The sequence below is a fragment of the Micropterus salmoides genome, unplaced genomic scaffold, assembly GCF_014851395.1.
Source record: "Micropterus salmoides isolate LMB-PRFRI ecotype aquatic unplaced genomic scaffold, ASM1485139v1 Ms_hic_scaffold_649, whole genome shotgun sequence".
Taxonomy (NCBI): Eukaryota; Metazoa; Chordata; class Actinopteri; order Centrarchiformes; family Centrarchidae; genus Micropterus; species Micropterus salmoides.
The window spans coordinates 10,673-25,308 of record NW_024044403.1 but is presented as its reverse complement, the minus strand read 5'-3'; the positions used below and the strand labels follow the sequence as shown (position 1 = coordinate 25,308).

General features: G+C 41.2%; 1 protein-coding gene across 3 annotated transcripts; it reads left to right on the top strand.

The window, feature by feature from the left end:
- Window positions 1-1,234: 1,234 nt before the first annotated feature.
- LOC119890989 (butyrophilin subfamily 1 member A1-like) lies at window positions 1,235-13,474 on the top strand. 3 transcript variants are annotated; one of them, XM_038702357.1, is made up of 7 exons: window positions 1,235-1,260; window positions 2,511-2,608; window positions 8,046-8,148; window positions 8,947-9,288; window positions 11,524-11,805; window positions 11,911-12,015; window positions 12,512-13,474. In XM_038702357.1, the coding sequence occupies exons 3-7, from the start codon at window positions 8,055-8,057 to the stop codon at window positions 12,619-12,621; spliced, it is 933 nt and encodes a 310-aa protein (XP_038558285.1). In that variant the 5' UTR covers window positions 1,235-1,260; window positions 2,511-2,608; window positions 8,046-8,054; the 3' UTR covers window positions 12,622-13,474. The 3 variants fall into 3 exon arrangements, with proteins under 3 accessions (XP_038558285.1, XP_038558284.1, XP_038558283.1); XM_038702356.1 differs by lacking the exon at window positions 1,235-1,260 and adding an exon at window positions 1,273-1,638; XM_038702355.1 differs by lacking the exon at window positions 1,235-1,260 and having other exon boundaries at window positions 1,273-2,608.
- Window positions 13,475-14,636: the final 1,162 nt, after the last annotated feature.

Here is a 14,636-nt window from a genome sequence, read left to right as displayed (position 1 = left end):
CATGCTTGAAAACAACTTATTTGTAGCCTAAACAGGGCATATGTGGTTCTCATAGGACAGCGACACTACAAAAATATAATGATCTTATAAACCATGATGGATTGTTGTATGTTAAACCACCCAATAGAGTAAAAAGGAGGAAAATCTGTTAAATCTTAAACATCTACAGCAGTAAAATGCAACATACACATTAATGCAGCAGGAACATTAATCCAGAAACATCAGATATAATAGTGAAAAACTGACAGGGAACATTTTATTATACTATGAGTGCTTTTAATTTGATACTTTAAGTACAGCAGGAATATTACTACTATTACTAATATAAACCACTTGCATACTTTTAATGCAGGACTTTTACTTGTAGTGGAGTATTTTCACAGTGTAGCCTACTTTTACTACTTTTAGTTCAGTAAATGGTCTGAATATTTGTTCCACCTCTGGTGCTTTTTACCGTGATGATTATCTGAGCAAATACTATGTATAACAAGCTAATAAGATAATTTAAAGCTGAATGGATCAGATGGGTCAGAGTGATTTTCTGGTTGAGTTCAGCACCATGGACAGAGACAGTGGACGACCACCTGTCTGTCCAGCACCTGCTGTTTCTTTCACTGTGAGTTACTGGATCGACTCTATATGGGGTATTTATACATGAGTCTGAATTTTAAAAGCAATGTCACTGTAATTATTCACGTCAAAACTAATTTTTATAAAGTTCTACAATCATTATAAATGAATACGGTCACACTGGTGAGGCTTCACTAACTGTAGTTTGAGCTTAATGGTAAAATGCTAACATGCTCATGTAGACAGTTGAAAACAGGTAACTTTGTGTGACCTGAAAGTCAGTTAAGAGAAGAATATGTATAGAGAGAAAAAACAGACACCCCTTTTTTGGTTGTTCTTTTAATTGATTTCATCAATCACATACTTTTATTTAATTTTGAGTCAACATATGGTTATTTGACAGCCATGCCACTAGAGGGCGCATCACACTTGGGTGATATAGGATAGTATCTCAGGCACGCATGCACTGAAAAAAGTCAACATTGCTGTTGTTCATTTAATGTGTATTGTGAGAGCCATTTGGTTTAATATTTATTATTTCTTGTTGTTAAACCTCACGCCACCAGGGGTAGCCATGGCGCTGTCAATTTGGCTGCGCCAGACTTAATTTAATCAAGGTCCAACAAGGCACAGGTGTTCCGAGACAGAGAGGGGAGCAAACAGGTTTTTGACCGTGCAACTTGCGATGTGGTAGGAGGAATGAAAGTGGGGTTATTGTATTTCCTTTTATATTTATACCTATGATGTACTTGTGTAATGGACACGACATTAGTTTAAAATAAATCCGTACTGGCAACATTGGACATTGAATCTATATTTCACGCGTCATAAATAATAATCATCCAGTCCATATCCCTCAAAGACCTGCTGCGTCTCTCTACATGCTTGCCCTTTCCCTCGGACCACATTCGCTGCAGTGCCTTTCTTCTTTTTTCACTCCATTGCCAGCGGCCTGCGGTGCAATCACTTACACAGAGGCGCATTTTCTAGACTAAGTCAATGGCGCTTCTAGGGACTTTACTATGCGCCTTGTCTGTGTGAGATTTACGAGCAAGCGATCGTTCCGGAGTGAGTACATCTAACAATGTGGATTGCCCGCTGAATTTACCCCTACATGTCACTGTGCAAACACGGCTGGATGAGGACATGAATTTAGCATGCATGCTACCCAGAGACCTACCTAGTCTTCAAAGCCTCTTGGCTTTGAATAATTACTTTGCATTCAATGAGAGATCTCGTTGGGACTTTATGTATGAACTGTCTAAGGAATCGTCATTTAATGTTGCTACACGAAGATTGTTGATTGTTTTACTTATCTGGCAACGTGCAACCTAATCCTGGCCCTGAGTTGCAATGTATTCAGATGCCATCTGATTGTAAATCCTTGTCGATATATCACAATGATTGTGAAAGACATTTGTGGTGATGGTATGATATTTAAGACCAAGCATTGCAGTTCATGATCATTCAGCCATTGAATTTCCTGACACTGAATATTGTTTTATTTTTAAGTCCAGTTGTCAGAGATGATTGTGTCGGTGTTGTTTATTTAGTCTTCTTGGTAAACTTATTGTAAAGTGGTGGGTAGACCACAGCATGCACGTGCAGAGGGGGGTGCAATGGGTGTTTGAGCACCTGACCTAGTACAAGCACAGTTGATCCACATCCAGCTACAGCCAGTACTAGCACAAACCCAGTCCAGACATCTTTAGCAGGTCTCACAGACCCAGGTGAAGTGCAGCCTCAGCCAGTACGAACACAGCCACCATCAGATACATTATGGCTATGGCAGAAATTTGCTTATGGCCACAGGGAAATCAGCACCGGCTGTGCCTACATGTTATACTGTGTTAGTGTGTCTGCATTTCCCTGTTATTTCTCCCCTCCCTCTCTGTCATTGGTATGCCCCTACCCTCCTCTCATCCCCCATCTACCTGTAGTTTCCAGCAAGGCTTTCATCTGTTCACACCATTTTCCAATCATTCCTCTGAGGAGTTGGTCAAACTTCCTAGCAGAGTTAACAGTTGCCATTCTGCAGGTAAGCTGCATTTTAAAGTTAACTTTTATATTAAATGTTGTTTATCAAAAGTTCACAATCTTTGACTGTTCAAACAATAAGATTATTTTGTAAATTTAAAAGCAAATTCGCAATGTTGTTTGTGATCATATATAAAGCCTGTGTGTGTGTGTGTGTATATGTATGTGTGTATATATAAAAGAAATTAATTATTGTATACAAACATTTTTAAAGGTAACTTTGAACACCATTTATAAAGTCCAAACTATTAAAAGGTAAAACTCTGAAAAATTGAGGGAAAGATTGTATTTATACTTCAGGAAGACCCAAATAAAGCAAAAGGATAAAGATACTGCCACCCGAAAGCAAATGTTCTTTACCCGTTTGCATGCAATTTGCATGTGTACTTCATGTCGGGCAACAACAGGTCACGTTGGAGAGTCGTATGAGTTGCTTTTTAAACTAAAACTGTATAGTAAATGTGGGATATTTTGTAATCTTTGTTGTTAAAACAACACTTTAGAGATGCTGAATTGTAAATGCTCCGTATTTGTATAGCGCCTTTCTAGTCTTTTCAACCACTCAAAGCGCTTTTCTGCATTCACCAGTCACACACATTCATACACTGAGCCTAAGCTCAAACGGAAACTAACATTCACACTCATTCATACACTCATTCATTCGGGGTTCAGCATCTTGCCCAAGGATGACACGCAACCAGGGGGAGCCAGGGATTGAACCGCCGACCTTCCGATTAACGGCCAACCCGCTCTACCTCCTGAGCCACAGCCACCCCATAATTAATTAATAATTAAAAACTTTGTCACACCACACTGAGGCACAATTTAGAATGGCTTGAAATTTTATTAAATTAGAAAATGTTTTAAAGGATACGTCTATTAATACAAAACTCACATCCCCATATAAAGTTTAAGTGTGTTTTAAGTTTTAGTGACATCAAGTGGTGAGGGTTGCGAATTGCATCTCCCCTCTCCTATCCAAGCGAGTTGTATAGCTGCAGTGCCTGAGACAGGACAAAAGACGTTATCTATGAGATAACAGTTTGTCAAGAAATTAGTTTTCTTTAGATATATTAACAAATTACATTTACTTAATTCTTCAGTAAAACCATATGTTGTGAATATTTGTTACTTGTTCATTAATAAACAACAGCCACATCAAGAAATGAAGTGCTACATGATGTCTCATACTCCCGTAATACATTATTTTACAACTTGGGAGGGTTGGCTCATCTGGACTAACATACCAAAGAAAAAGAACACATCCAGTGCATCAAGTATGACCACTGACAGATAACAGGACAGTGTAAGCCTCACTATTTCTGCACCACAATAAACCACATGATACATTAAGCTTACGAAGGCTGGGGAGGATCTAGGCTCCTCTTACTTTGCTTAATATTAGATAAGCAATCTGCAAATCTTACCAAAATGTCTTTTTAATTTTTTAAAATACAACAGAAACAAAGTAGTACTGAAAGCCATAATTTAAGCTTGTGGTAAAATGTGCAACATTTTTAATGGGCATTTAGCATGTGAAAGTATAAATTACACATTTGGTGTACAGTAGTGAAGTAATATCCAATAATGTTCTTTTTAATGTAAATTCTGAAAGTATTCATTATTACTTGATAGGCACACAGTCTTGTTTTATATCACCATTGGCAGTGAAAAAGTAATACGTTTTCCACCAGGGCAGTAAAATGTGAAGTTTAGCTGCTGATCTGAGCTTCCCTGCCGTTACCATTTTAATACGGCACATTTCTGTCCACGTAACAAAGCCATAACAGAGCATCGGAAAATAACTACATGTAACATGTTTTTTCTAACAGGGCAAAGTTTTAGCTGGCTGATAGCTTCCATGCTCTAAGCCAGTGGTTCTTAACCTGGGGGTCGTGACTCCCCTGGGCGAGAATGCTACTATATACACAAAAATAAAAACAAAACGTATAAATAACTAGAAAGACTATAGGAGGAGATAGGTCGGCGGTTCAATCCCTGGCTCCCCCAGGCTGCATGTCGAAGTGTCCTTGGGCAAGATACTGAACCCTGAATTGCCCCTGGCGGCTGTTCCGCCAGTGTATGAATGTGTGTGAATGGTGAATGCAGATGTAGTGTAAAAGTGTTCTGAGTGGTCTAAAAGACTAGAAAGGCGCTATACAAATACAGAGCATAAGTATTTGATACCTACCAACCAGTAAGAATTCCGACTCTCACAGACCTGTTAGTTTTTCTTTAAGAAGCCCTCGTTACCTGTATAAAAGACACCTGTCCACACACTCAAACAGACCCCACCTCTCCACAATGGCCAAGACCAGAGAGCTGTGTAAGGACATCAGGGATAACATTGTAGACCTGCATAAGGCTGGGATGAGCTACAGGGCAATAGGCAAGCAGCTTGCTGAGAAGGCAACAACTGTTGGCGCAATTATTAGAAAATGGAAGAAGTTCATCTCCTTCGGTCTGGGCTCCATGCAAGATCTCACCTCGTGGGGCATCAATGACCATGAGGAAGGTGAGGGATCAGCCCAGAACTACACGGCAGGACCTGGTCAATGACCTGAAGAGAGCTGGGACCACAGTCTCAAAGAAAACCTTTAGTAACACACTACACCGTCATGGATTAAAATCCTGCAGCGCATGCAAGGTTCCCCTGCTCAAGCCAGCGTATGTCCAGGCCCGTCTGAAGTTTGCCAGTGACCATCTAGATGATCCAGAGAAGGAATGGGAGGTCATGTGGTCTGATGAGACAAAAATAGAGCTTTATGGTTTAAACTCCACTCACTGTGTTTGGAGGAAGAAGAAGGCTGAGTACAACCCCAAGAACACCATCCCAACCGTGAAGCATGGAGGTGGAAACATAATTCTTTGGGGATGCTTTTCTGCAAAGGGGACAGGACGACTGCACCGTATTGAGGGGAGGATGGATGGGGCCATGTATCGCAAGATCTTGCCAACAACCTCCTTCCCTCAGTAGAAGCATTGAAGATGGGTCGATGGGTCTTCCAGCATGACGACGACCCGAAACACACAGCCAGGGCAACTAAGAATTGGCTCCGTAAGAAGCATCTCAAGGTCCTGGAGTCTCCAGACCTTTGGCAAGGATTATACTTTCCGCATCCGTGAGTATGCTAGGGTCCGCGTGACGAAAAAATCGTCATCAGAGCGGGTGCGCGTAGGGTGCGCGCCAGGTCTGTGTGGCGACTAGCGCTACCAGGGCAACAACCAAGCTACTGCGCATGTGTGGAGCGTGTCTGCCAAGCTGACTACAGAAGGTAGTATAAACAGAAGTAGCTGGGTCCGCAGTTGTCAGTGTCCGTTCCCGAGTATATTTGAGGCTTTAGTCCTTTGTTTATCAACACACCTCCAGTCTCGGCTCCACACAAGCCAAAAAAAAACCCAACTGGGAGAGGAGTTGGGAGGAGCTCAGGCTGGACTGGTAATCTGGCATACCGGTGGGCCTGCGCACCTTCGGGGGCCGGTGTAACGTAAATTAGGTATTTCTATAACTGTTTTTAAAAAAAAAATGGGTCAACGCCCATAAAGCAAGAACAACAGCGCATTGATTAATTTTCTATACTGACACTGGGCCGGCCCAATCACATCTCTTACTTGCTCCCACCCCCTCTGCTCTCTGTTTCTTGCATCATGCCCCCCCTTCAGAGGGCTGCTGCCAAATGCGTGAAAACAACCAATATGTTTGTTAATGGGGCTGCAGCAGTTTTAACATCGGCTGCAGTACCCCATGTAGAGCAAGCACAGGGACTTGAAGGAGTAAAGGAGAGCTGTGGCCCTGGCCAGGCAGAGGAGGAGGCGAGTGGGGACAAAAGCATTTGTTGAAAATGTTCTGAAAAACTGCTTGCACCAAGAAATGTTAGAAAAGTTAAACAATAAGCTACTGATTACTGCATCATATTCTATTTTATATTCTGAATTGTTACCTGCCACCTGAATTTTGCGCTTCCATGGTGCAGAACGTGTCTCCAGAATGAAGGAAATTAAGTTTTAATCTTCAGGGGGAGGACCCCCAGAACCCCCCATCAACTATTCATTAATACATTTTTTTTTGCATTGGAACAAAGTCTCATCTCCCGACCTGACATTTAGATTATTATTTTTTTCAATAAATGTATTTGTTTGACAGGGAAACTGTGCAAACAGGAATGCATATTAATTTATTTAAAAGGACACTTCCGCTCCAGGAACAGAAAGGGCGTACTTAAGCCCTTTTATGTCTGTGTGTGTGTGTGTGTGTGCCTGGTGGAAATGTTGTTCAATTATTTGACATACAGTCAGCGAGGAAAAACAAAACACACCCCTACTAATTTCTACCTGGAGCTCTGTCAGGTTCATGTCGGTGTTGGTCTGGATCGCATAAATGTCCTGTAAGACAGCAACAAGTTTAAAAACAGAAGGACTGAACTCTCAGATAATATCACGACTTATTTGCATTTGCCCCACAGTGGGACAGTGAAGTACATGGCACACATTTGCAAACAAAACATCGACAAAGACGTTGCCCATGTAAATGGTGAAGGTACTTTACCATTATCACATAGCCTACACATACATGTTGCGAGATTCATCCTCTGCATTTAACCCATCCCTGAAGGGAGCAATGGGCAGCCACTGCACAGTGCCCGGGGACCAACTCCAGATTGAATGCAATGTCTGGTCAAACAGCACTGACTGGAGAACCTACCTAACATGTTTTTAAAAGCAGATAGTGTTTACAGAAAGGATTTGTTAATGTTGTGAAAAATAGTTTGCACCAAAAGATTTTAACTAACAAATTAAAATGCTTTGAGAAAGGTTTATTTTGCACATTTAGAAAAAATGTAATACAATTTTAAATATAGAGGAAACAAATGTACATTGTCCAAAAACAATTATGTGAACTAAAAAACAAACAAGTAGCCTTTGTCACCTGCCAGCTGAGTTTTTTTATTTTCCCTTTTTTATAAATACAGACATTTCCAACAGGAAATCAACCCTTAAATTCTCTGGGGGAGAATTGTTACACTGTTATACATTTTTCACAATGTTTAGGCTAAAGGAAACTTTGATCTCCATTTTGCACACAGAGTCAAAACTATTCTAAAACATTTTAAACTCTGAAAGATTATGAAATAAAAGATGCATGTGTTGATACTTCTCCCTCTACTGAAGTAGTAGGTTGATGAAACAAATTCAAAATACATAGTCCTTAATTCAGTGTTACTATTTTAATTAGTTATCTACATTAGCTGTTAAATATAAATGTAAAAAGTTCTTCTTTTGAATAATTTCTTCAGCAGAAGGTTTGCATGTACTGAGGAGTTGTGTATATAGTGATATTTTATTTCATGCCAGGCAACTACAGCACAACATCACATCAAGAGTGAATTTACAGACTAATAAGCCTTTTGTCTTTTTAAACTTTTGTTTATGACTTTAAGGAGTCCAGGATGCTGCACCCAAAGATAGAGTCCAGTGATGGAGTCTCCTGCAGGACCTGCAGTGTTTTGCTTTTCATCTTTCTTCTAATACAATCTGTTGGAGGTAATTTACACTCCAGTAACACTAGTGTGTGTGTGTGTCTTGGAAAAGAGAAGACATAACTGTAACAGTAACTTATTCAGACAAGGTGATAAAAATCAAATAGGTCCGATATGCTCACAATGACTGATGATTTGTAGCAAATACACTTTTACCTTGTTCACCATCTTAGTTTAGCTAAACACAACTACAATTGAGGCTGATAGGAGTGTCATTAGTTTTGCAGGTATTTGGTCACAAATGAAAGTTTTGACCTGATGGTGGCGCTCTATAGAGGCGCTCAATTCTCTGGGAACCATTAATGTCTGTTCAACATTTAATGGGAACCAATCTAATCTTTTCAAAGTGGTGGAGTGATCGACCATCGTTACCATCTCTAAAACCTCCACTGAATAACATTGACAGCTGGAGTTGACCTCCAGTTGTCAATGTGACTTAAAGCTGCATACTAAGCAGAGACAGTGAGTCTGTAAACAATGAAAAATAAATGAGCCCATATCTCTGGGCAGCTGTCGTGTTTACTGTACACAATAATACTGCCAGGCAAAGTTTGACTTTTAGATCTGACCTTGAGATGTAAATGACCCGTAACTCATCTGTTACCACACATATTCTACTAAAGAACTTTCCCTCACAAACAAGACTTCTCCAACCAAACATGTTAAACACCATACGTGATGGTCTTTACGCTGATTTTAATGCAGCACTGAGGGATGTAACTGATTTTGTTTTGGTATTTAACATTTCATTTCGATGACATAACTTTGCTCATGTTTCTTGTTTGTACTTTTTTCTTTGCAGCTCAGTCAGAGTTGACTTGTTCACATCAACCAGTGGTAGCCCTGGCTGGTGGTGATGTCATTTTACCATGTCACCTTGAACCTGCAGTCAGTGCCAGTTCTGACACAGTGGTGTGGACCAGACCTGGTTTGGAGCCAGAGTACGTCCATGTTCACAAAGATGGACGACTGATATTTCAGAGGCAAAATCCATCTTATCATTATCGTACACGACTGTTTGCGGATGAACTGATGAAAGGAAACGTCTCCCTGAAAATCTTCAGTGTGAAAATCTCTGATGCAGGAAGATACTATTGTTTCCTTGAATCAATGCAGAAGGAAGCCTCCATCCAGCTCACTGTTGGTGAGTCAGACTGGAAAACTAATCGGATGATAATTGTTTATTCAGCCATGTTTAGTCTCCAGAAGTCTTGTTCTTCTTCCTGCCTTTGTTGGTCCAGGTCTGCGTTTCTTGCTACATTACTGCCACCTGTAGATCAGTGGAACAATAGAAGTTTCGCAGACTTGATAGTCTAACGTGAGCTGCAGGGGCGGGGAATAAAAACTGCACCGTCAAGTCAGACACATTCTACCTGCGTGAGCTTACTGTGAGCTGAGATCAATGATTGATCTCGTGGCATTTGCAAGGAAAAATACAGCGAGACCAGGCAAAAGTGTGGTTCCAACTTGGTGCAGCCGGGGAAAAGCAACTGTGGCCGCCAGACTCGCCTCCTGCGAGGTTTTAATGTCATGTGACATGGTGACGTTTTGCAGCGACACAATTTCTAACTAGCATGCCTTATTTCAAGTCCAGCATGCAGCGCTGACTTAACATGATGCATGCTGGAATCATAGACAGTATATTACTGGACGAAGCCACCCCGCTGATTTAAATGGAGAGCAGTGAAGCCAGTTTGGTCATAGGAAATAGGGCTACTTCCTGTTGGCTGCATAAACCAAAGGGTTTTGTCTGACTCTGATCGTCACTGTTTAATCAGCCCGTCTACAAGGCTCATCTGCCAAACACCAACGCATCAACGTCATTGATGGCCAAAGAGCTATTTTAGATTCACAGAGTTTATAATCTAAGCAATACGGTTATTTCTCTCATGTGCGACGTGATGTCACAGGGTTTTGATGTCATTTTTGGGCCTGAGCCCTCCATGCAGGCTTTGGTCGGCTTCACTGTTCGATCTCTGGCTTACCCCTTGGTTAGAAATTGTGGCCGACTTTCACCGGCCATTGCAAAACGTCACCGTGTCACATGACATTAAAACTTTGCGGGAGCAAGGCGGCTTCAGGCGACGAGTCCGGCGGCCGCAGTTGGTTTTCTCTGGCTGCACAAAGTTGGAACCACCGTTTCTCTGATCTCGCAGCATTTGTCTTTGCAAATTCCGCAAGATCAGTGATTGTTCTAAAACATGCTACATCGTGTGCAGTTACTGTCATGCTTCTTGGTGTTGATTAAAGAAGATTATTGAAGAAGAACTTGTAGCCGCTTATTACCCTCAGGCCCGAAGGACAGGAGGACGATACCAATCCAGAAACCACTGTTACACTATGTTAACTTGGTCACAGTAAATTACAACGATGGCCGGAATAAAGTTACAGACACATGTTTTCTGAACTCACCAGGTAGTTCAACCTCCTCGCTTTCTCTTCTCCAAGTAATATCCAGTTTTGTACGGTTTTATATAAATATAAAGTCATAGTCTGACAGAGTTAACGACGCTAACAACAACACTGGAACCGGATGTGCACGGAAGCTAGCTGCTGAGAAGCTCCAGTGAAGATAAATCAATGTTGAAATCCCAAAACTAAAGTAAAAAGCTGATTTAATGAAAGCAGCTAACTCCGAGCTCCTCCTGCGAGTAAACAGTGTAGTTGTCAGAGCCGAATCCGACCGACTACGGGTGTTTATTTGTTCAAAGGTTGCAGCGCTGCTCCCTGCTCCTCTCCCCCAAATTTAGCAACTCTCAGCCGGCCAGCAGATTTTCAATCCCCCGCTCTGCCTGGTCCTCTCCACACAACGCTCTGAAGCCTCGGTGACGTACGGACAATCTCAACACTGATAGGCTATCGCGACTCAGCGTCATGCGAATTCTCATGTTTGGAACTCAAAAGTTCCAAACATTGCTCTAAATTAACTTGAAATGAAATGTCTATTCATGCCATAAAATGTGTTCAAAAAGTGGTGGAAAGACTGAATCTCAACATTTAGGCTACTGAAAACTCGCCTCATACCTGCACCCACATCACAAAAGGTGTGGCTGTAGGATGAAAAGTCTCCGTGGCTTTAACCTAACTGCTAACCTAAAATAAATAGCCTACGTTCATATTAAAATTATTTAAATTTCCCTACCAAACTGCTTATAAAATAATATTCATCTCTAGCACCGGTAAGAAGTGAACTGCTGTTGTGGTACTGAAAACCCAGGGTTAACCTCGAAGTTGCCTCGATAAGCTCAAATCCTGCTTCGTGGTACAGGCCCCTGGTGACAGCAAGGGAATAAAAACATCAGCATTGTGCATCGTGTCAGCTGCAAAAGATAAACCAAACAGGGACCCACTGTCCTAATTCCTCCTCTCTTCTCCTCAGGTGCTGTCTCCTCGCCCATCATACAGGTTGTCTCAGATAACAGCAGCAGTGTGGTGTTACAGTGTGAGTCTGCAGGCTGGTATCCAGAGCCTGAGGTGTTTTGGCTGGACGGTGAGGGAAACCTCCTCTCTGCTGGACCTACAGAGACAGTCAGAGGTCCTGATGACCTCTATACGGTCAGCAGCAGAGTGACTGTGGAGAAGAGACACAGCAACAACTTCACCTGTAGAGTCCAACAGAAGGACGTCAACCAGACCAGAGACACTCACATCCAGGTTACAGGTTAGAAAGAGTTTTGTAGAAATTGTACATAATGTCACTGATTTAAACATTTGAAGTCTAGTTTGATTTAAAAGTGTCATGCTGTTCTATGTTGTATCATTTCAGCTGGTTTCTTCAGGGATCAGTCCTCTTCTGATTGGATTTTGATCATCAACATTCTTCTTTGCATTGCTGCCTCGGTGTTCATTTTATTAACATTTTACATTTACAGTAAGTCACATTTCCCTTTTGTATTTCTGTCAGAGATCGTGATTTCATATTTAAACATACTTTCGATATGATGTAGGCAAAATGGAAAAACAGAATAGTAAATATAAAATGTGGTGCAGAGGTAGCACTCGTCCAACACCACAGAGTGCTGGATACCTTATATCCTGCTTTAGGTTTGTTCAGTAAAATTCCCACCTGTATGTCTTTGTCAGCCTGTTACAGAGGAGGGGGGGGGAACAAGAACATCCACCATAATATGGGGTCTAAGAAGAAGAAAATAAAGAAGTGGCACTTGTCTCAGATGCTTTGTTCCTCATGTTGGAATGAAAACGAAATGCCTTTTCTCCTGTCATTTTGATGTAAAAATATTTTCAGCTCAACCATCATATTTCTGTTCTGCTGCTTTAGTTCCTCCTTTTCACAAGTTTTCTGTTTTAAGGTAAAACTACATGAACACAGAACGTTTTAACAGATTTATTCTTCTGTCGGCACACAGGGACCAGGAGGAACAAGAAAACTGACAAAAACAATATGGCAGACTGTCCAGAGTTATCCAGATTGACTGGGGAAAAGAAACTCGAGAACCAAAGAGCGACAGGTGACTAGAAGAGAGAGTGCAGACCAACAGAGAGACCTTCCTCCACCCTGTTCACCTCCAGTTCATCAGATCCAGGAAGAGGTCGAGCCCATTAAAAGTCCACTCCTCTCACATCCAGATCATCAAAATGTTAAAATGTAGAAGAGGAGCTGCAGAGGACGCTTCAGTCAGTGAAGACAATGGACAGAAATAAGATGCCCTCATGATACAGCAGGAAGAACTGTGGAGATGAAACCTGAACTTCAGGAAGAGCAACACAGAGACAGCTGACAGTTTATAACACAATGCACGCTATAAAAGAAGTTTTTCATACAATGTGACTTTAAAACAGAGGGTTAGGGTTAGGGTGGGTGTCTCTGGGGTCTCTTGGTGTGGGGATGTGAGTGTAAGAGCATCGCGAGACGGGTGAGATCCAGGATGGCGGCGCCCTGCTGCTAGATGAATCAACTCAATCTAAACTCTTTTTTTAACGGTAAAAAAAATAAACTGTGGATTATACCATCGAAACTCTGGAGCACACTGAAAACTTCATCGACGACTACTTTTTCAGACTGTGCGGGTCAGTGTACTTGAGAAAGAGAAACAGTTTTTGAAGAGTCGAGGTAAGGAGCGAACTACAGCATGAACGGGAGATCAAGGATAGAAGAAAGAAATTACTACCAATCTCGAGACAATGCCGTGAAAAGGGAAGGAGAGCCGCACTGACTGTAGACATAACTACAACTATATATCAACGGTAAACTCTACCACGACAGCAACATCACCACCTGGCTATAAACAAAATGTAATGGATTCATGTCATGTGTCTAATTGTCTCATGTCAATTCTAAATGGACAAACAAATAAAAGTGAAGTCTATTACATGTTTGTCGGTGTATCTGTGTTTCTCCTATCTACCTCATCTACACATTTACCTCCCTTCATCTATCTCTCTTTGCCTGTCCACTTACCTACATGTTTGTCTGTTTTCTATCTGTGTGTCAGCATCATGTCATGTATGTACATATACTGTTGAATATTTCTTAGATTGGTTGATTGGTCCTTTTTCCATATTTATACACTTTGTTGGTTTACAATATGTTATAATTACTTGGAAGTGTTTGTAGTGTAGCCACTGGAAGAATGACTGTGGTCTCACAGGGTAAAGGTGTTGACCGCTGCTGTTATTCTTTTAGTGTAAAGTTTAACTACTGAGTGTTTAATGAGTTTGTACCAACTCATATTTTATTCTTATACTCTGTGTGTTTATGAACATGTGCCTTTTCAATGTGCCAACATGAGCAGAACAGCTGCTCAGGCCGCGCAGGCAAAACCTAGCCAACCGTAACCTACACAATGGAAGCAAGGCACCTGCTGTAAGTCACGCACGCCAGGCCTGAGATCATGGCGAACTGAGGCCAAGAAGGAGATCATGACACATTGTGATTTATGGCGCCTGGTACTGCATGAAACCAAGCTTTGCACTGCCGAAACTAAACTTGTATGAGACACAGCACTCTCATGGTTGGCATTGTTGAATCACGTATTTATTCATTGAATCATGTTATGCATGTATTAAATGTTATTCCTTATTAATTCTTTTAAAAAATACAATTGTAAGTGTTTGAGTTTTAATGGTGTCAAACTATGGCTGTATAACTTTTTAAAAAAATACGGTGAGACTGAAGTTGAAACATATTGGTGAATTTCTAATCCAGTAATGTCAAAAATATAAAGAAAGATAAATGGTAACAATAATTACATGTAATAATAGCTAAAAAGTGGAAATTGTAACATTAATGAAAGGGTTAATTTGGTAAAACACTATGAGGAAAAAGGCCACTAGATGGCAGCTCTTTTGCACCGACTCTTGACCGTCTCCAGTGAAGTTTTTGACCACGCAGTTTTTGACCAAAGAAGAGATCTAATAGAGTAATTTTATTGAGTTTATTACATTGGTTAGGGTAAGGACCAGGTCTTCCACTGGCCTGGCCAGTCCTTATTTTCGACCCGACAATACACTGCTCAAAAAGATAAAGGGATC

Coding starts and splice junctions, on each gene's coding strand:
- LOC119890989 (XM_038702355.1), top strand. CDS start 2,408: ATGTTATACTGTGTTAGTGTGTCTGCATTTCCCTGTTATTTCTCCCCT. Junction 9,289..11,523: donor CTCCATCCAGCTCACTGTTG/GTGAGTCAGACT, acceptor TCTTCTCCTCAG/GTGCTGTCTCCTCGCCCATC. Junction 11,806..11,910: donor CACTCACATCCAGGTTACAG/GTTAGAAAGAGT, acceptor GTATCATTTCAG/CTGGTTTCTTCAGGGATCAG.